This window comes from Akebia trifoliata, chromosome 10, assembly GCF_017979445.1.
Source record: "Akebia trifoliata isolate Shusen 1 chromosome 10, ASM1797944v1, whole genome shotgun sequence".
NCBI lineage: Eukaryota > Viridiplantae > Streptophyta > Magnoliopsida > Ranunculales > Lardizabalaceae > Akebia > Akebia trifoliata.
In genome coordinates, this window is record NC_141384.1 from 5,874,549 (window position 1) to 5,893,852 (window position 19,304).

At 33.4% G+C, this 19,304-nt stretch overlaps 1 protein-coding gene across 1 annotated transcript; it reads left to right on the forward strand.

Moving 5' to 3' along the window:
- The first annotated feature begins 2,333 nt into the window (after nucleotides 1-2,333).
- On the forward strand, nucleotides 2,334-17,354 carry LOC147392955 (villin-4-like). The gene is made up of 24 exons (XM_086455300.1): nucleotides 2,334-2,538; nucleotides 3,730-3,848; nucleotides 5,453-5,552; nucleotides 6,358-6,426; nucleotides 6,513-6,749; nucleotides 6,838-7,015; nucleotides 7,102-7,234; nucleotides 7,937-8,099; nucleotides 8,194-8,341; nucleotides 8,911-9,011; nucleotides 9,185-9,340; nucleotides 9,803-9,871; nucleotides 9,976-10,044; nucleotides 10,175-10,312; nucleotides 13,425-13,553; nucleotides 14,202-14,349; nucleotides 14,492-14,502; nucleotides 14,594-14,734; nucleotides 15,438-15,563; nucleotides 15,663-15,728; nucleotides 15,811-16,135; nucleotides 16,214-16,410; nucleotides 16,489-16,678; nucleotides 16,795-17,354. The coding sequence occupies exons 2-23, from the start codon at nucleotides 3,793-3,795 to the stop codon at nucleotides 16,600-16,602; spliced, it is 2,874 nt and encodes a 957-aa protein (XP_086311426.1). The 5' UTR covers nucleotides 2,334-2,538; nucleotides 3,730-3,792; the 3' UTR covers nucleotides 16,603-16,678; nucleotides 16,795-17,354.
- The last annotated feature ends 1,950 nt before the right edge of the window (nucleotides 17,355-19,304 follow it).

Genomic DNA, 19,304 nt, shown 5'->3' on the forward strand with positions numbered 1-19,304 from the left:
CTTCTCTCTTCTTAAATCCTTTCCGACATAATGGAATCTCTGAAACTTGATTGAGATGCTAAAAATCCAATAATTTTAGTTGAAAATGATGAATTCAAACGATTAGGGAATTCAATCATGAGAAGTGCGAGGTCCAGCAATGATACAAAAAGAAAGATTTACTAAATGGACTACCAAGAGACTGTCCAAAAATTAGAGACTACTTGGAAAGAAGTCTATCTGTGAGGGTCCTTTAAGTAATTTTCCCTTATTTTTATTGTAGGCAACATGGATATTAGGACTGAGTAATTATAAATCACTTAGAAGAAGTAATTGATAATCTTGTTACCAAAATCCAACTTTGACGGTAGTAGGTATTTTAGAAAAAATAAAAGAGTCATGATAATTTGACTACCCACGTGGCACGCTCAACCTAAAGTTGTTGTGATTTGTACACCTTGAGATACATGATTTCCTCGAGATACACTTTTTAATGGAAAAGTGCAATTGTGTATCCGGAGGCATACAGATCTACGTCTCCCGAACTTGTCACGTCAGAAGAGTAGATTGAGTGTGACACGTGGGATAGTTAGATTATCACGATTCAAAATAAAAATCAAGGCTTTATGGAAAGAGGTAGAGATTGAGGATATTTATATAATTTTGTATTAGTTTCTCATAAAAGACCACGGTCAAAGAACTATACCTTTCCTTTGAAAACGGAGGGGTATCTCCACTATTCACAAAAACCTAGAGGGGCATGTCTAAATTACCCAACTTTAAATAAAATTTCTATATTATATACTTAAAAAAAAAAAAAAAACAAATTCAACTAATTAAAGAGAAAGTTTGTTCTCTGTTTTCGACATAGGGAACTGAAAAGAAAATTGAATCTTTAGCCCTCCTAATTTTCTCGAAAAGTAAAATGTGGGGACACTAGTGGGCCACAATCCCTCCTCTCTGTCATCCTTTCATCACGAGTTGCGATCCAAAACGGTGTCCTGTTTCTATATGACATACATTGTCTACGTGGCACATTTTAGTTGGATATAAAACACATTTGGCTGCTTGCAATTATAAAACGGCTTGATTAGGAACCAAAAGATGCCACGTAGACATCGGTTCGTATAGAATAGAAACGGAGCACCTTACCTGATCCTTATTCTTTGGTCTTCAGGTTCGTGGCTGCTGACCGCCTGACAGCCGTTGCTTTCCAGTTTCTGCCCCACAAAGCGAAATTCACGAGTCCGACTTTGAAGCGACTATCGAACCTCAAAATTTGAAGAAACCCTCCTCGTTATCAGACACGCGGCGAATTAAATTTATTTCACACCCCTATATTTTTATCAAATTTTAAATACATCCTATTAATGCCACGTGTAAAAGAATGGAGTGGGTTTCTTCAAAATTTGGATCAGACTATCCACTTCAAAGTTTTTTCGGAAATTTAAGCATGGTAAAACAAAATGATTGGATCGAAATTTTATGAAATTGGTCGGACCGCGGTTCAATTTGATTGAACCGATTTACGTTAATTAAAAATTAAAAAAAAGACCATTCTCATTACAGAAGAAGGTTACTATTGCCACCTCAACTTTTAATAACGCCACAAAAAACTGTTGGTTCTTACAAAATCCAGTTGGATATGATCGGACCACCGGTTCAGTCCGGTTTTTAAAATGCTGGATAAATTAAAATCATAAAAAGAAAGATAAAAAGAAATAATAAATTTTACCTGAACAGATATAAAAGTGCACAACAGATATATATATATATATATATAATATGGGGGGCGGTTCAAGGGCCATCTGAGAAACCGTCTAAGAAAACTTTCGTTTTTCAAATAAGGGTTAGAGGTTTTGGATTGAGCTGATTTTTTGCAAGGATGGTCACTATGATGAGAAGATCATCCTCACAAAAATCAGCTCAATCAGAAACTTGTAAATCCATCAAAAGTGATTTACAAATTAGTGATAAAAGTGGTAAAAAATCGACGGTCCACATTCTAAATCACTTTTAAACGGGGTTAGAAGTTTCAGATTGAGCTGATTTTTTTTTTGGATGATCTTCCCATCATAGAGATCATCCTCACAAAAATCAGCTCAATCCAAAATTTCTAACCCATATTTTAAAATTTTATTTACGTCGAAAGTTTTCTTAGACGGTTTCTCAGACGGCCCTTGAACCTGACCCTATATATATATATATATATATATATATATATATATATATTATATATTTTTTTTTTTTTTTTTTCTTTATTAAAATTTATCTGTTTTAAAAGGTCAAATATATATATATATTTTAAATTTTAAAATGCATTAGATGAGAGAGATTAATATAAATGAATTACAGGGAATCACAGTTCATCTTTTGGGTCCCTTTGTTTTTTGCTTCCATTAGTGATAGGCACGACTGGCACTCATCATCTCTCTCTCTCTCTCTCTCTCTCTCTCTCTCTCTCTTTGTTGTTATTCATTTCTAGGGTTCTAGCTCATTTAATTTGGATTTTCGTTGCTTCTTTTCGACATCGACGCCAACTGATTCCAGCACGAGGAGGTATGATCGAAACACAACGATTAACTCCTTTTTTGTGTGTGTGTGTGTGTGATTTTCTTCTTCTTTTTTCGCTTTTTTTTACTTTTCTTTAATTTATCGTTTTAGTTGTTTAATTCGTAAAAAGAAGTACCTATTTGGAATTCTTTCGGATCTTGGATTAAAAAGATTGGATTTTTTTTTTTTTTTTTTTTTCAGATTTCTTTAAAAAAAGAAACAAGATTAATCTACAGTGAGGTTGTCATATGGGAGGTAAATTGAAAAGAATGGTTCAATCTGGTTTTTCGATTGGTAGTGTTGAATTGTGTTTTAGGATGCAGAATTGTCTTTCTTTTGATTGTTTGTGATTGTCCATGTGGGATTTTGATGTTTGAGGGGAACTACGAGATCTGTAGAATTTGGTTTCAGGTCTTAGATTTTTTTTATTGAAACATTTTTAAATTTTGATGTTTGGCGCATATTGAATTTTTTTATGATGCATGATTTTAAAATAGAATTTTGATAATTTGTCTCGATCTTGATCAATTTTAAAATGTTTGACATTTCAATCAATTCTGGTTGTCTCATAAGAAAGATATTGGCTAATGAAAAATCATGGAAATTGTGAAATTTCAGGATTTTTTTTCGATTTCAACCAATATTGATCTTGAGATTAAACCAATATTCAAAACCTTCCCTCATTTGTTCTTTTGATTTGTTTTTTTCTTAAAAGCAAAGTGAACTTCTTCATGCATTTCTGCCAACAGCTTTAAGTTCTGATGCTAAGCCGAATTTAAGTCATATTAGGGGGAAAGTCTTACCTGTACTATCCTTGTAAACCTTCAGATATGAGCAATGGTTTGAATCTTGGTTTCACCATCACCTTGGGCTTGGCTAATACCTAAACAAAATCTGAAGTTATTAAATTTTGTGAAGTAAGTTGAAATTCTCAGAATCTTGTTGAAGCTGATTGAGATTTCAAATTGCTTGAAACCAAAACAAAGTCTCGTTTTTTTATTTATTTAAATTTTACCGTTATTTTAAAGTTTTCCCTAAAATGTATTTACTTCACTTGTTTCTTGTATTGTATTATAAACATTGCACTCATATAGAACAAAATTATATAAAGCCAATACTTGTATTTCCTCTTAACCTTTTTGTTGGATTTTGTTCTCGTCTTCCCGGCACTTTTTATTGATGAAAATTGTTTTACAGGATATATCTACCCTCTTCAAGCCAAAGTGGGCTGAAAGTACATTTTTATAACCAAAGAACAATATGGCAGTTTCCATGAGGGATTTGGATCCAGCATTCCAGGGAGCTGGACAAAAGGCGTATCCTTCACCCTATGAATTAATTCAGAATAAATAATTATGTAGGACTTGTTCTGAGCTTTATTAGTATTTTCCACTGACATATTCTAATGAACTGTATGTATGCCTTACAAAACAGCACCCATAAGCTTATTCTCTGGACATTGATGATGTTTGCAGACATTAATTTTTCCTCCAAAAAATTAGGTTCAGAAAAAAATTAGAAACATAGATGGATTTCTGAATCCTTTATCTTGTTCTTATTGCAATAACCAAATTCACCAACTTAAAATGGTACCATGTCCACGAGGATTACTCAATAACTGCCCAATGAGTCACAGATACTGCAATTCAGACATGAAATTATATAATTATATTCCAAATGTGACTAGGGTGCACATCTATGGCTCCATTTCTAGTTTTGGTTTGTTGTGAGGACAGATTTTCTAGATGTAATATGATTGGCCCAGAAAATTGTCACAAATCCCGAAGAAAGATTTTACTATTTTTCCTCATACAGTAGTACTGCTGGTTCTTGCATTCTTATGAATGCACCACAATTTTGCAGACTGACCTCAGTGTTCTTCTTTGCATTGATTGCATAGTTAGCTTCCACATGTTTACTTTTTGTCCTTATCAAATAGGTATATGTTACAATTCAGTATTTTCTCATAATCCTTTTTCCAGTAAACAAGAAAAATATATCATTGTAAGGAAGCCTAGTAGATCTTTGGCTGCAAGCAATAGATCATTTTAACCATGTAGACCTTTAGTTTCCCTTGTACTAGACAATTTAGTATGATGGTGCTCTTCTTTAGAGAAGTTTAGATGATCTTTCTTAAGCAATTATGCAATTGTGCAAGCTCTTAGACATTGGCACCAGATTTGCTGGGAAGTCCAGTTCAAGTTAAGGTCAACTATATCATGTTACAGTGGTTTCCTTGCGGCTTCTCAAGCATCATTTGAGTGCTGGGTTAGGAGGCATAATATATGTTATAATTGACAGGATTCTTTAGTTGATTTACTTTATTGTACATCAGCATCATTTTTTTTTCATCATAAAAATAAATAAATTACAACCTAGATGGATAAGGCATTCCTCATTGATACAGGAAAGATGAGGAAAGACCAATAATCCTGTAATCTTGGAGTTACATCAACCTGCAATAACATTTAGAATGTTTAAACACAAGAAAATATAACCTAGATTTATTCTTAGGTTTTAGGAATCACTCCCAGGAAGAAGAGGCATCACTCACTAGACATAAACATTGTAAAGTTCTGAAATGTTCCTTTTAAATTGCAAAAGACCACTGCCCAAATACCCAAAAAAAAAAAAAAAACATGACAAAAATTCAAGATCCCAAGTGGATTCTTCTCCCCCATCAAGCCATATGAGGACTGCGAACCACCATGTGGTCTCATTTGATAGGTCTTGGGGGGCTGGTTAGGATTCCCATCACTTATCCTTTCTTATTTTTCAAATGATTAGTATAAAAAGGAAGAACAGGAACCACTGAAGATGTATATTGTTATTTCTTTATGTCTTTCTTTCTTTAAAGAAAATTTTAGAGTTGTCTTTGGATTCGCACGTCTCTTCATTTTTATTCCTTGACAATGTAAAGTGGAATGGAAATATGGCGCATTGAAAACTTCCGCCCTGTGCCTGTCTCGAAGTCCTCTCATGGAAAGTTTTTCACAGGAGATTCATATGTAATTTTAAAGGTACACTTTTATGTTTTGATCTAATTGCATGTGGCTTTATTTCCCATTTGATTTATCATTGTTCATTTGTCTATTGCGAGCTTGGATTTTAAATATAAATGGTCTTAATGATGTCCTGTATAATTCGTTATGTTTTGAGGACTGGATTCTGCTATTATTTACCATCTTGATTTAATCAATGACATAAAACCAAAAACTTATTGCCAACTTATTGGGATCACTCGAGACTACTGAAACTTATTTTTTGTCCATGTGGCGAGAGATCCTTAATAGTCCAAGTTGAACGATTTTTTTAAAATTTAAATTAGGTCTTTTTTATTGTTTTTTTTTTCTTCTAAGAATGGTAAGCTGTCTAAAGTATTTAATTTTGGGTCGCTTGAGGTATTTGTCAAATTGCTATTTTATTGGCAGACAGTCTCATTCAATATGATAGACCTGAATGTGGAAATGTGATTCATGTTGCCGACCCCAAATAAATGGGATAGGCTTTCATCATCATCACCACCAAAGCCTTGTCCCTAAAATCTGGGGTCTGCTGAATGGATGTTGTTCCTCTATTCAATTTGGGTAATGTGTATTCCGTTAATTCAAGAATCTTCAAGAGCTTTGCTGGATTCAAGAGGGGAATTTTTAATCGTTTCGTGTATGAATCGACTCCGAGGAGTTCTATAGTATTGACTAGATGTACAATGTTTTCTCATTAAAAGGTTTACTTCTTTTTTTCTTTGTTCATTTAATATACAATGCATTTCATCAATTTCAAACTTTTATTGCAAAAGATCATAGCCCGTTATTCGTTGTGCAGACAACTGCCTTGAAAAGTGGTGCATTTCGGCATGATATCCATTATTGGCTTGGAAAAGATACCAGTCAGGTTAGCTGTTATTTCAGTGTTTCTCTACGTAGTAATTCTTTAGAAAATATGAAGTTTCTATAGTTTTTATCTGTTGAAATGAATAGGATGAAGCTGGTACTGCAGCCATCAAGACAATTGAACTTGATGCAGCCCTTGGAGGACGTGCGGTTCAATACCGGGAGATGCAAGGACACGAAACTGAGAAGTTTCTCTCCTATTTCAAACCATGTATCATTCCTAAAGCAGGTGGGGCTTCATCTGGTTTCAAGCACGTGGAGGCCGAAGAGCACCAGATACGTTTATATGTCTGCAAAGGAAAACATGTCGTCCATGTAAAAGAGGCAAGTCAATGTACCTTGCTCATCTTCTCAAAATAAGTTAATGTAATTTATTTGGCTTTCGCTTAAGCACTTGTTTTGCTGTGGACAGGTACCTTTTGCACGATCATCACTCAACCATGATGATATTTTCATCCTGGATACCAAGTCTAAAATTTTTCAATTTAATGGTTCAAACTCATCTATTCAAGAGAGAGCTAAAGCTCTAGAAGTTGTCCAGTACATTAAAGATACGTATCATGATGGGAAATGTGAGGTAGCTGCCATTGGTAAGTGAACATATTAATTCATGGACTCATGATGTTATTTAACAACTAGCATTATTTTGTGTTAATTTATTGATCATTCTACACAGAGGATGGGAAATTGATGGCCGATCCTGAGACTGGAGAATTCTGGAGTTTCTTCGGTGGTTTTGCTCCACTTCCAAGAAAGGTGACTAGTGAAGTTGATAAATCTGCTGAGGCTTTTACTACAAAGTTGCTCTGGTAAGCAGTTTGTTGAGTTTATAGTTGAATATATTGTCTGGTTGGCGAATTTTTTTGGGTATATATATATATGTATGCATTTTCGGGTTAGGGTTTTGATAGTTTTTGCTCTGTGACATTCCTTGCGGCTGCGAGTTTGTAATTCTAATCGTTGATAGTGGATTTTTCTCCCTCTCCTCCATGGATGTAGGCAATTTGCCGAACCACATAAATCTTGTGGTGTTAATGTTTTTGTTTTCTTCTTTATTTTTGCTGTTGTTATGCTTCCACACAACATTTCCAAAGCCATGTATTCTGTTAATTCAAATGTGTCTCACTAGCTATTTGGTGTTCCTCTTGTTCTTTCAAAATCTTCAACTTGCACCGAATGAGTTTTTGTTTTCTTGTAGTGTTTATGAAAATATCAATTTATCTTTGCTAGACTTGGTTCTCATAATGTAATGAATCCAAATTGTGTACTTTATATCTCGTACTTCTCTGGTTTTTTCTTTGTCAACTTTCTCCTAAATTTTCAGAGTGGAAACCTGAAGAGAAATGAAGAAGAAATTGAAATCTCTTAGTAATTTTATCGCTGAAAAATTCTCAGACCAAGATCTGTCACTGTGACTCCAGAGAGTTACCAATTTTATAAAATCCTATTAAAGCTGGAGAAACTGTTAGATATTATATTCATGTTCTAACAAAGATTGTTTCTCTTTCCAGCATTGAGAAAGGACAGGCAGAACCTGTCCATTCTGATTCTTTGATAAGGGAGTTTCTAGACACAAACAAATGCTTTCTTCTAGATTGTGGGATTGAGGTTTTTGTGTGGATGGGAAGAAATACATCTCTTGAAGACAGAAAAAGTGCAAGTACAGCTGCAGAAGTAATACACTATTCTCTCTTATTATATACTTAGGCCATCTATTTTGATCAAAATTCTCTATGCCTGTTGTATCATCTTTAATCTTTCTGAACAGGAGTTAATTCGTAGCTCTGATCGGCCAAAATCCCACATAATTCGGATTATTGAGGGATTTGAGACAGTGGTCTTCCAATCAAAGTTTGATTCCTGGCCTCAGAAAACTGATGTAACTGTTTCTGAGGATGGTAGAGGCAAAGTTGCTGGTCAGTATTTAAAGTATTTCATTGAAATTGTATTACTTAACCCCTGGTTTTAAATCTCTCTTTGACGTCTCGTCTCGTTCATGAATGTGACCAAGTTGTCTCGAACGAGTCAACTCATCTCGAACGTGATAAAACATTTAACTCTTTTTGTAATAAATTATTCATATATATTTATATAAAAATAATTATAATTTTTTTTTATAGATTAAGGTTGATTAGAAGATGTTAATCATGATATTATATTTTATTTAGATAATATTTATTTAAAATTTTAAAAATATGAATTATTTTAATTAAAATATACAAAACCCCAGTTGACTTGGTCAAGTTTTACTGACTCGGATGAGATTTTCAAAATCTCGGCTGAGTGATCTCATTCATCTTATGAGACTCCTTGTCTATCCGTCTCATTGATGGACGATACCGAGATAACTCGCCCGAGTCATCTCAGTCTCGGACAAGATTTGAAGCCATGACTCAAACTGGATGCATTTTCTTGTTAATTGATTTTCTTATTGGGAACCTGTTTTCTAGTTTTTAAGAAGTTTGTATTGCTGATGATTTTGCAGCACTTCTAAAACGCCAAGGATTTAATGTGAAGGGCCTTCTGAAAGCTGCTCCTGCAAAAGAAGAACCACAACCATATATTGATTGCACAGGAAATTTGCAGGTTCTGTTATGATTTTGTTTTAATCTTGTTTTATTTTAATATTTTTGTTGTGATTTATTTACTTCCTTTTGTACAGAATAACTAATTCTTAAGAGCTTATTGAAAGCCACGTTACAGATTTACCTTAAGCTCTGAGTCCAATTCTAACTAAAGTTTCCAGCTTGGATTTCCAGGTTTGGCGTGTAAATGGCCAGGAAAAGACTCTTATTCTGTCCTCGGAACAGACTAAGTTTTATAGTGGAGATTGCTATATCTTTCAATATTCATATTCGGGTGAAGATAAAGAGGACTACCTTGTTGGCACTTGGTTTGGGAAGCAGGGTATTGAGGTGTAGAACTTGTTGAGCAATTTATACTCCTTTATTCCCTTTCAGTTATATTGTTTGTGCTTAAGAGTTTTCTCGAAAAAGGATATAAGGGATTTAAGATGGTCCAAACTTTGAACTACATCATCTTAATCAAGAATAAGCAAGGACTGAATTCTCAAATTCAGTTGGTCCTTTTTTTCTTGAGTTACATTTTGCTCGTCTTTATGTAACAGTACGCTCTATAGGTTCTCTTATATTGTCATTGTTTTTTAAATGGAAGATATAATCCTAGATGAAGGAATAGGGGCATACGGTTTCTGTATCTGACATTAAATAGTTGGCTTAAGGTCTATGTTGCTGCTGCTAAAGATGAGAACTTGTTGCCTTGTTTCCAATTGTAAATATTGTAGTCTAAGTTGCACATCACACTTATTATGAATCCATGAGTATCCTCAATGCTTATACATGTATGACTGATTACAGGAAGAGAGAACTGCAGCAATCTTGCTGGCAAACAAGATGGTTGAATCTTTGAAGTTTCAAGCCGTGCAGGTAGTTTAGCTCTTAGTGTTTGGAGCATTATCTTACAATTGACAGACCAAATCTGTTTACTCCATTTTATACTATTTCATGGTCTCTTAATTATTTGTTTACAGGCTCACATATTTGAAGGAAGTGAACCTATTCAGTTCTTTTCAATCTTTCAAAGCTTTATAGTATACAAGGTTTGTATAAGTTTTTATCATCCAGTTTGTTGACTTAGAAATTAATTTCTTGATTTTATATTTTTTTCTGTTTGTTTGTATATTTATTTTTCAATGAATACCAAACAACAAATTTTGTGAAACTTAACAGGGTGGTATTAGTTCTGGGTATAAGAATTATATCATGGAGAAAGGAATTGCAGATGAGACATATAAAGAAGATGGGATCGCATTGTTTCGAGTTCAAGGTTCTGGGCCTGAAAATATGCAAGCAATTCAAGTTGAACCGGTATATCTTATCAACTTCCCTTGTAGCTCTGTGTTTCTTGAATGAGTCATTTAGTATGGTAATCTTATGGGTTTATAGAGCATTTGTCTTAGTATTTCAATTTGGGGATGCATGCTTGGTTTTGCTTCTAGTTTTCATATTTATGTACTTCACTTTTTTTTAATATTATTTTTTGGATAAATGAGAACATCTTTGTTAAAGGGATGGGCCGAGATGATCTCCCAAGGGAAAAAGAGAACCAAATTAGCCATTGGCCTTACAAACCAATACCCATCTGAAGAGTTGGTCCTCAAAAATGACTCCTAAACTCCCTAAACAACTTACACCAATATAAGCAAAATTTAGCTGAGTTGCTTGTGAATGATTTTGGAAGTTGGCCTAATTAAGGTTTAAATAGGTAGCTGCCATTTGCAGACAATGCACTTTGAGTAGGGGTAGCAATCTTAACACGACCCACGAAGACAATATGAAATTAAAAATTCTTGGGTCAAAGCCAAATTGGGTTTGGGTCATAATAGTGTCGACCCGTCTAGCACGATTATTAAATGGATCGTGTCTAGGTTAGGGATGTCAACCCGCTTAACCCGTTTTGACACGTCTAATTATTGTGTCATTAGCATATCGTTTTAATCATGAAACATAAGAGGTATCTCAAATTTCAACAATTATTTAAGGGTTTTTAAATTTACACATTTTTTTACTAGAATTTGTTCGTGTCGTGTTGAGGTAAGGGTATTATGAAAATTTACCAAACATGTCCCATTTAATAATCGTGTCAAAAAGTTAAACCCAAACCCAACCCATTTATAAATAGGTATACCTGATTTATAACTTGCTTAATAGAATTCTAATCTTTATTGGAAAAAAACAAGTTCCATTTCCACCACCAAAATAAAATACCATTTTAAAAATAAAGTCACACAACCGTAAACTAAGTTCAATGGTGAAAAATAACTTTCTTTTGAATTTTTTTCCAAGTTTAGAGAATTATGTCCTTTACAACCAAGTCTATGTAGCATCTGATCATGTTTTTAGATGCTATAAAGTGATGTGGTCAGAAAACTTTCCTTACTAACTTAGTAAGGAAAGTGTTTTTCATTATTATTATTATTAACTAAGTAAAGTGTATTTCATTATCACATGAGACATATTAGCCTTACTTAGTAAGATCTTAAATCTTACAGAGAGTCATTTGCTTACATGGATCACCATATTAGGAATCAAACACTACATGCTTCTAGATTTCAATGAAAAAGATAGATTAAAAAAATAAAAATAAAAATAAATTACTTAGTAAGGAAAGTGTTTTTTATTTCCAAACTAAAAGCTTAACCATTAATTATTTGAAAAATATTTTAAAACGCCCTCTATATTTTATAGAATTTGAAAAAAAATGTATTATGAAAAAGTTATAGGAAATTCTTGCAAGAAATGGGTAATTTAAAAAAAAAAATTCAAAATTGAGTGTTGATATATATAAAACTACACGTTAATAACAAAATAATTAAACGTGTCAAAACGGGTTAAGCAGGTTGACTCCCCTAACCCAAACCCGACCCATTTAATAATTGTGTTAGATAGGTTGACACTATTATGACCCAAACCCACTAATTTTGTGTCGTTTTCGAGTCGTGTCCTTGGGTCGTTTAAGATTGTCATTCTTTCTTTTTCATAATACTTTCTCTTTTTTTTTTCAAATTTTATAAAATATAAAAAGTGTTTTATGATATTTTTCAAATATTCAAGGGTTAATCTTTTAGTTTGGGAAAGAAAAAACACTTTCCTTAGTAAGCCAGTAAGGAAAGTTTCCAGACTGCATTACCTTGTGGCATCCAAAACCATGATCCGATGCCACAGGGATGTAGAGGACAAAATTCTAAGATTTTTTTTTTTTTTTTTTTTTGTTGAGAAATACTTAATTTATGTTGGTGGTTATTGGTTTACTTTATTCTTATTAATGGTATTTATTTTTGGTGGTGGAAATGGAACTTATTTTTTCTGTTTAAGATTATAATTTTACTGAACAGGTTACAAGGGTCGGGTCAGGTTTTACCTATTTAATAAATGTGTCGGGTTCGGGTTTAAGTTTTTGACATGATTATTAAATGGGTTGGGTTTGGGTTGAGTAAATTTTTAGAATACCCTTGTCTCAACACGATATGACTCAACCCATTGCCTCCTCTAACTTTGAGGGTTCAAAACTTATGTCCTTTGTTATTTCATTCTCTTCACTCCTTTTAACCATTCATTCCCATACCTAGGCTTGAAAAAAACCATATTTACACAGATTTGAAATGAAAAAAATTAGCCATACTGTAGATTGAAGGTCATGTGTATGGAAAGTTTCTTCTCTTTTCTGTTTTATTTGCTCTATGCGTGTGCATGTCGCATGTGTCCGTGCATGTGCCTCAATGCACACTTAAATTAGGTGTAGGATGGTAGTCAATGCGATATCCACCATTCCATGTATCTGTGATGACATTTTAGGAGTCCGACTTTGAAGCGACTATGCCGCTTCAAAAATTTGGAGGAACCCTCCTCATAGGATGACATGTGACTTTTTCTGTTCATTTGACACCCCAATTTTTTGGTTAAAATTTGGCATACTTCCTTGGAGACATCATGTGTAATCTAGAGAGAGGGTTCTACTGAAAATTTTGAAGCGGGATAGGCACTTCAAAGTTTTTTCCACATTTTAGTGAGATTAAATATATTTTTTGTTGATATTTTTGGAGTAGAACAAAAATTTTCAAGAAGTTGTAACTATAAAACCAAAAAAAGATTAATTGTGTTTTAATTCGTACTCATAGAACTCCGTATAAGGTCTGATATTTTTTAATAGGAAAATGAACTATTTTATTTTATTTGTGTTTCATTTGAATTTAACATGTGTAAAGCACATGCATTAGGATTTTTGCATATTTTTCTTTTGCTAAATATTATTGAAAAGCTTTTTCCACTGGAGAAATTGATTCTCTTTGCTGATTTCAGTTTTTCTGTTGTCATTCTTGCATTCTTCTTCCTCTTTATTCCTGTTTTGCATCATTTTTTCACTGAAACAGATGCTATATCTGCAATGAATTTTATGTACCTTCTGTTTTATTTCAACCAGGTGGCATCATCTTTAAATTCTTCTTACTGTTACATACTGCATAGTGGTTCCGCTGTTTTTACGTGGTCTGGAAATCTTACTACCTCAGTGGATCATGAGCTTCTCGAGAGACAGCTAGATCTGATAAAGGTTTGTTGTCAATCTATTTTACTGTTCTCTTTTTTAAGATAAGTTCTGTTTTACTGTTCTTAAACGTCATTTGTAGATTAAACAGTCTTTGTCACTAGTTATTTACTTTGTAAGGTGAACTTTTCATTGGATAGAATTACACAAAAGAATGATCGCATATTTGTTTGGCTGATTCACTTCAAAACCCGAATTAGGATATTTATCAACAAATCACTTCAAAACCCAAATTGGGATATTTATTGACACACCACACCCCCCACAGCCGGTGCTTGGGGAATGAACTTTAGTTCATAACAAATATTTCGTATAACCCTTTTTTAACTGCTGAATAGCACAAAATAAACCCATTCAATTGGCCTGAAATTTTGATCTGTTGGACTTGCAATATCTCAAGCCTTACAATGGACTCAAATTGGGCTGGACCATGGTCTGAAAAATAAAAATAACTCGAGATTTTACATGGATTTTAGTCTTGATTACGAGGTCCTAAAATGCCTAGAAAATTTTGTATTTCAGCCTTAAGTTCATGGAATTTCCTGCTTCATACAAGCCTTCTATGACAAACTAGGTGTGGTAATGACATTACCTGGCTCCATATAGTTTTTTTCTGGTTTATGTGAGTTTAATTCTCTTGTTGGTTGATTGCAGCCAAATTTGCAGTCCAAACCACAAAAAGAAGGTACAGAAACTGAACAATTCTGGGATTTGCTTGGAGGAAAATGTGAATACCCCAGCCAAAAGACTCGGAAGGATTCAGAAAGTGATCCTCACCTATTCTCATGCACCTTTTTAAAGGGTAGGAAAGTTGAATATTATCTATTAATTACAATCTGCACTCTCTTTTCTTCCCTATTACCAATTTAATGTCTCATGCAAGGATCTAACATATTTGGTGCTCCATTGAATCAATTTTTACTGAAATGTTCGTTGACTTTCAGGCAATCTAAAGGTATATATTTTCTTATTTTAGTTGATTATTTCTTAACCCATTTCCAGGTCAAAATAAATGCTACATTACTGTATCTTATTTGCCATTGCAGGTCATCGAGATATATAACTTTACGCAGGATGATTTGATGACGGAAGATATATTCATCCTTGATTGTTGCTCCGAGATCTTTGTTTGGGTAGGGCAACTAGTGGAATCCAAGAATAAAATGCAAGCTTTGTCTATTGGGGAGGTATGTGCTCTAGTTAAAAGCCCGCTTTAAAATTTCTTTCTTCTTCATCTTTTTATTTTTGAGAGCTGCTATTGGCACCCCCAACTTTTATTTATTACACCCGAATTAAAAATAAAGAAAATTAGTGAATGGTTGAGAATAAGTATAATTGGAGTGCCAATAGTAGCTATCTTCTTTTTTGATGAATAAATTAAATTGAGCTGAAAAAGGGATAAAAACCCCACTGTACAGAAGATAACAAGAATATTTTTGAAACAGACAAGCAATATATTGATGGTTTACAATTATTCCGTGAACACTCATCCCATACAAAATAAAATTCTCTTCAACTGGTTTTGACTCTCAATGACGCTGATTTGACTTGTACTGAATTGATATAGCTCTGATATGAAAAACTTGACTTGGCAACTTATTTTCTTTGAGATTACTGAAACCAGGTCCACTTGGCTAAGTCTGTTGATCTTAGTTGGATACAACACAGCCAAGTCTTGGAACCATGGTTACATATGAGTTTACAACTCAACCTAATTTATTGGTGCTAAATTCAGCCAAGTATTTGAGCAAATGTTAGATATGACTTGCATAGTTAAATTATGGTTATGAGCATTTGTCAGCATCTATGAAGATTTATATTCTCATATTCTCCCACAAAGCTTCTTTGGTCAGGCTCTAATGTTTTTTCTTATCCTCACATTTGCAACAGAAATTCATTAAACATGATTTTCTTCGAGAAAATTTATCTCAAGAAACTCCAATATTTATTGTCATGGAAGGGAGTGAGCCATCGTTCTTCACACGTTTCTTTTCATGGGACTCTGCAAAATCTACTGTAAGTGATCATTCAGATACGGAAATTCCATTAAGTAGTAATTTAAAAGTTTAGAACTTTGAAGGGATTTTGTGTCTTAACATTTCTGTTTGGGCACAGATGCATGGAAACTCATTCCAGAGGAAACTTACAGTTGTGAAGAATGGAATCACTCCAACTCTAGATGTAAGAAAAATCTTCATTTCTTGAAATTTATTTTTAATAAATAAAATATCGACAGTTTTTATGATATCTACTGCATGATCAGAAACCCAAGAGAAGAACTTCAGTATCATACGGAGGAAGGTCTAGTGTGCCAGACAAATCACAGCGATCCCGAAGCATGTCTTCTAGCCCCGACCGAGCTCGTGTAAGAGGCAGGTCTCCAGCTTTCACCGCACTCGCCGCTACTTTTGAGAACCCAAATGCCAGGAACCTTTCAACTCCACCACCAGTTGTTAAAAAGCTATATCCAAAGTCCGTCGTTACCCCTGATTCAGCGAAACTGGCTTCCAGATCGTCAGCCATAGCATCCCTCACATCTACTTTTGAGCAACCCAAGAAGGAAATTAGTTTTCCCCGACCTCTTAAAGGTATGAATTGCTATCTTTTATTGAAGGAAATATTTAATCCCGATTTTGAAATCTGATATTTTTTCCTCGTGAGTGAAGTGGACCCTGAGACCCCAAAACCCAAAACAGAGACAAACTCCAATTCTATGAGCAGTAGAATGGTAGCCCTCACCATACAAGAAGATGTGAAGGAGGGTGAGGCTGAAGATGAGGAAGGACTCCCTGTATACCCATATGAACGCCTCAAAGTATTTTCAACAGATCCTGTTACGGAAATTGACGTGACCAAACGAGAGGTAAAAAAACTGAAAGATATCTCATTATAAAGTTTTGATTACTATGTGGATCTGAGATTTTAACGATGTGGTGTGCAGACTTATCTGTCTTCAGAAGAGTTCCATGCGAAATTCGCAATGACAAAGGATGCTTTTTATAAGTTACCCAAATGGAAACAGAATAAGCTTAAAATGGCTCTTCAGTTATTCTGAGTCTTCTTAATGCTTTTAATTTCTCTTCAGCTTCTGCACTCTTCTTGCAGATGAAACAAACCGTGGTTGCCAATTTGTACGGTTCTTCTCTCTTTTACTTCTTGTAAAAAAAAAAAAATTCTTTTTTTTCATATTCGTCGATGATTGATCACTTTCGATTTGTTCTAAATAATGCTTGATTTCTTCCTGCAGGGGGGCTAAAGTTCTCTGGTGTGAGGGAACAGCACCAGTGCATTTTTAGTTGCTTTCGTTCCCAATAAGCTTGTTTTCATGATTTATGGACTGCAACCAGGTTTTTTCATTTTTTTCTTCCATGTTTGGGTTTCCATCTTTTTCTTTTTTTTTTTGTCTCTTAGCGGCTTGGTATTCTATACAGACAAAGTTTGGTTGTGAGCTTGCATTTTTTTTCCCTGTATTTTCATCTATTTAACATTTTTTTTTTCTTGTGGAAAGAGTTAAAAAGCAATCGTTGCTGCGGCCTACTATGAATAGTGTTGTGTAATCAAGAGATGCAAAATGTGTAAATCAAAAGTTCACTGTGTTCTTCACAATGTTCAAAGGGTGAATCTGATGTCAAAATTTCCAGAAAAATTTATGATCCGTGGGTGTGTTTGGACCCACGTTTGATTGGGTGTGGGGCTTTTTATTAGTGAACATTTCATTGGATCTTGTTGTCATGTCATGTGATCTTAGGATTACAAATTTTAGATGAATTTATAACTTAGTTATGAATGAAAAATAGAGTTGAGAAATTGGCTCCAAGGACATAGTTTTTATTATTATTATTATTATTTCTCTCTCAGATCATATTTTTTACCAACATTGCTTGGGTAAAGTTGTGGTAGAGCAAGTGCTGGCATATTGGGTATTTAAAAATACATGAACTTTTTTGTGAGATTCTTCAATTGTAATGGTTTGTTGAATCATGGGAGGTGGTCGTCTATCTCCTTTCAACATCAACTTACCGAGTTGTATTGTTTGGGTTGAGAGAATAGCAACCCATCTGCGTTTGGATTGAGAGAAATGGTGAGAAGAGAAGAGAAGAGAAAATAACCAAGTTTTGTCTCCGTTTCTCTTGTTTGGATTGTTAAGTGGAGAGAGAGAAGAGAAGAGAAGAATGGTGAGTCTTCTTTCCCTTCAAAAGTGGAGAGAGAATGTGAGAAATGGAGAGAAATTCTTTTAAAATATTTTTTAAATTTCAACTATGCTCCTAAATCTCTTTTAAGACATTTTAAAATTCTATAACTATCCAAATTTCTCTCATGTCAATCTAAACATGGTCGGGTGAATTATAAAATATTTTAAAAGGATTTCTCTTTGTTTTTGAAGAGAAAGAAGACTCAATTGTTTTTTTTCTTCTCTCCCCACTTAACCATTCAAACAAGAGAAATTCATTTATTTTCTCTTCTCTTATCTCTATTTCTGTCAATCAAAACACAACCTAAGATGATTATCACTTTTAGGACAGTGACCAAATTAGTGCTTCAATATATCACTTTCTATCTTTTTTGAAGTGTTTTAACATCTTTAATCAGAGTCTTCCTTGTAATTAAGGGTGTGTTTTGAGTAAAATTAAAATATGAAGTTTTCGTTATTACCTTCTCTCAATGTGAACATCCATTGATCTTTCAGATTATTATTCAATTTCAACAATAAAGCAGACATATTTTTTCCTGCTTTATAGAGTAGTTAGTTAATAATTACTGTTAAATTTTTTTTTCCTGCTTTGTAAAATAATAATTTTTACCCACTTTCAGTAAAATGTGTTTTAATTGAGGTGTAATAAGTAAATTTTTCTACAACAGTAAAGAATGTCCATGTAAAAAAAAAAAAAAAAAGCAATCCACAATATATTTAAATAATAGTTGATAAAAAAAACTTATTATAATAAGTGATCATTCATTTATAATTTATCTTATTTTGTAAAAAAATTATACTTGTTTTTTAAACTAATATTTGGTAAAAAATTTACTCAATTTTTTTTAATTATTTATTAAAAGTAAAGCAGAAAATTTATTTAATGTTATATAAACAGGAAAAAAAAATCATTAATTCCAAAAATGATAATTTGTCAATTTTAGAATTAAAATGAGTAGTGCATTGAATGTGAATTTCACAATTTTTCTAGTTTCCCTTATTTTATTGGAAAAATTACTTAAAGGACTCTCGTGGAGGTACTTCTTCTTTCTAAATAATTCCTAAGTTTTCAGTAGTAGCTTGGAAGGACATTTAGTAAATTTTCTTTTCTAAATGGTCCCTCTTTGTTGGCAAACTCACCACTTTTTTATTTACTGTCGAGTTCACCACTTTTTATTTATCATCGAACTCGATGCTTTTTATTTATTATCAAGTTCACAATTTATATTGTTGAACTCGCCACTATTTACTGTCGAGTTCATCACTTTTATTTACTGTCAAATTTGACATTGGTAAAACCCACCCCTCCTCAATTTTTGAGTTTTTTCGAATAAAATACACAAAAAGATTGACTGAAAATTTGATATAACGACTTATTTAGATGATTTCTATCCAAAAGAACCATTCTTAATTGATTTTCATCCAAAAACTAAGAAAAAAAGTGGGGGGAAAAAAAAAACATAGATTTTTACCTACATCTTTAAAATGTTTGAAAAAAGATCCTTGAAAATGATTTCTTCTTCTTTCTTAAATTCTTTTCGACTGAATGAAGTCTTCGAAACTCG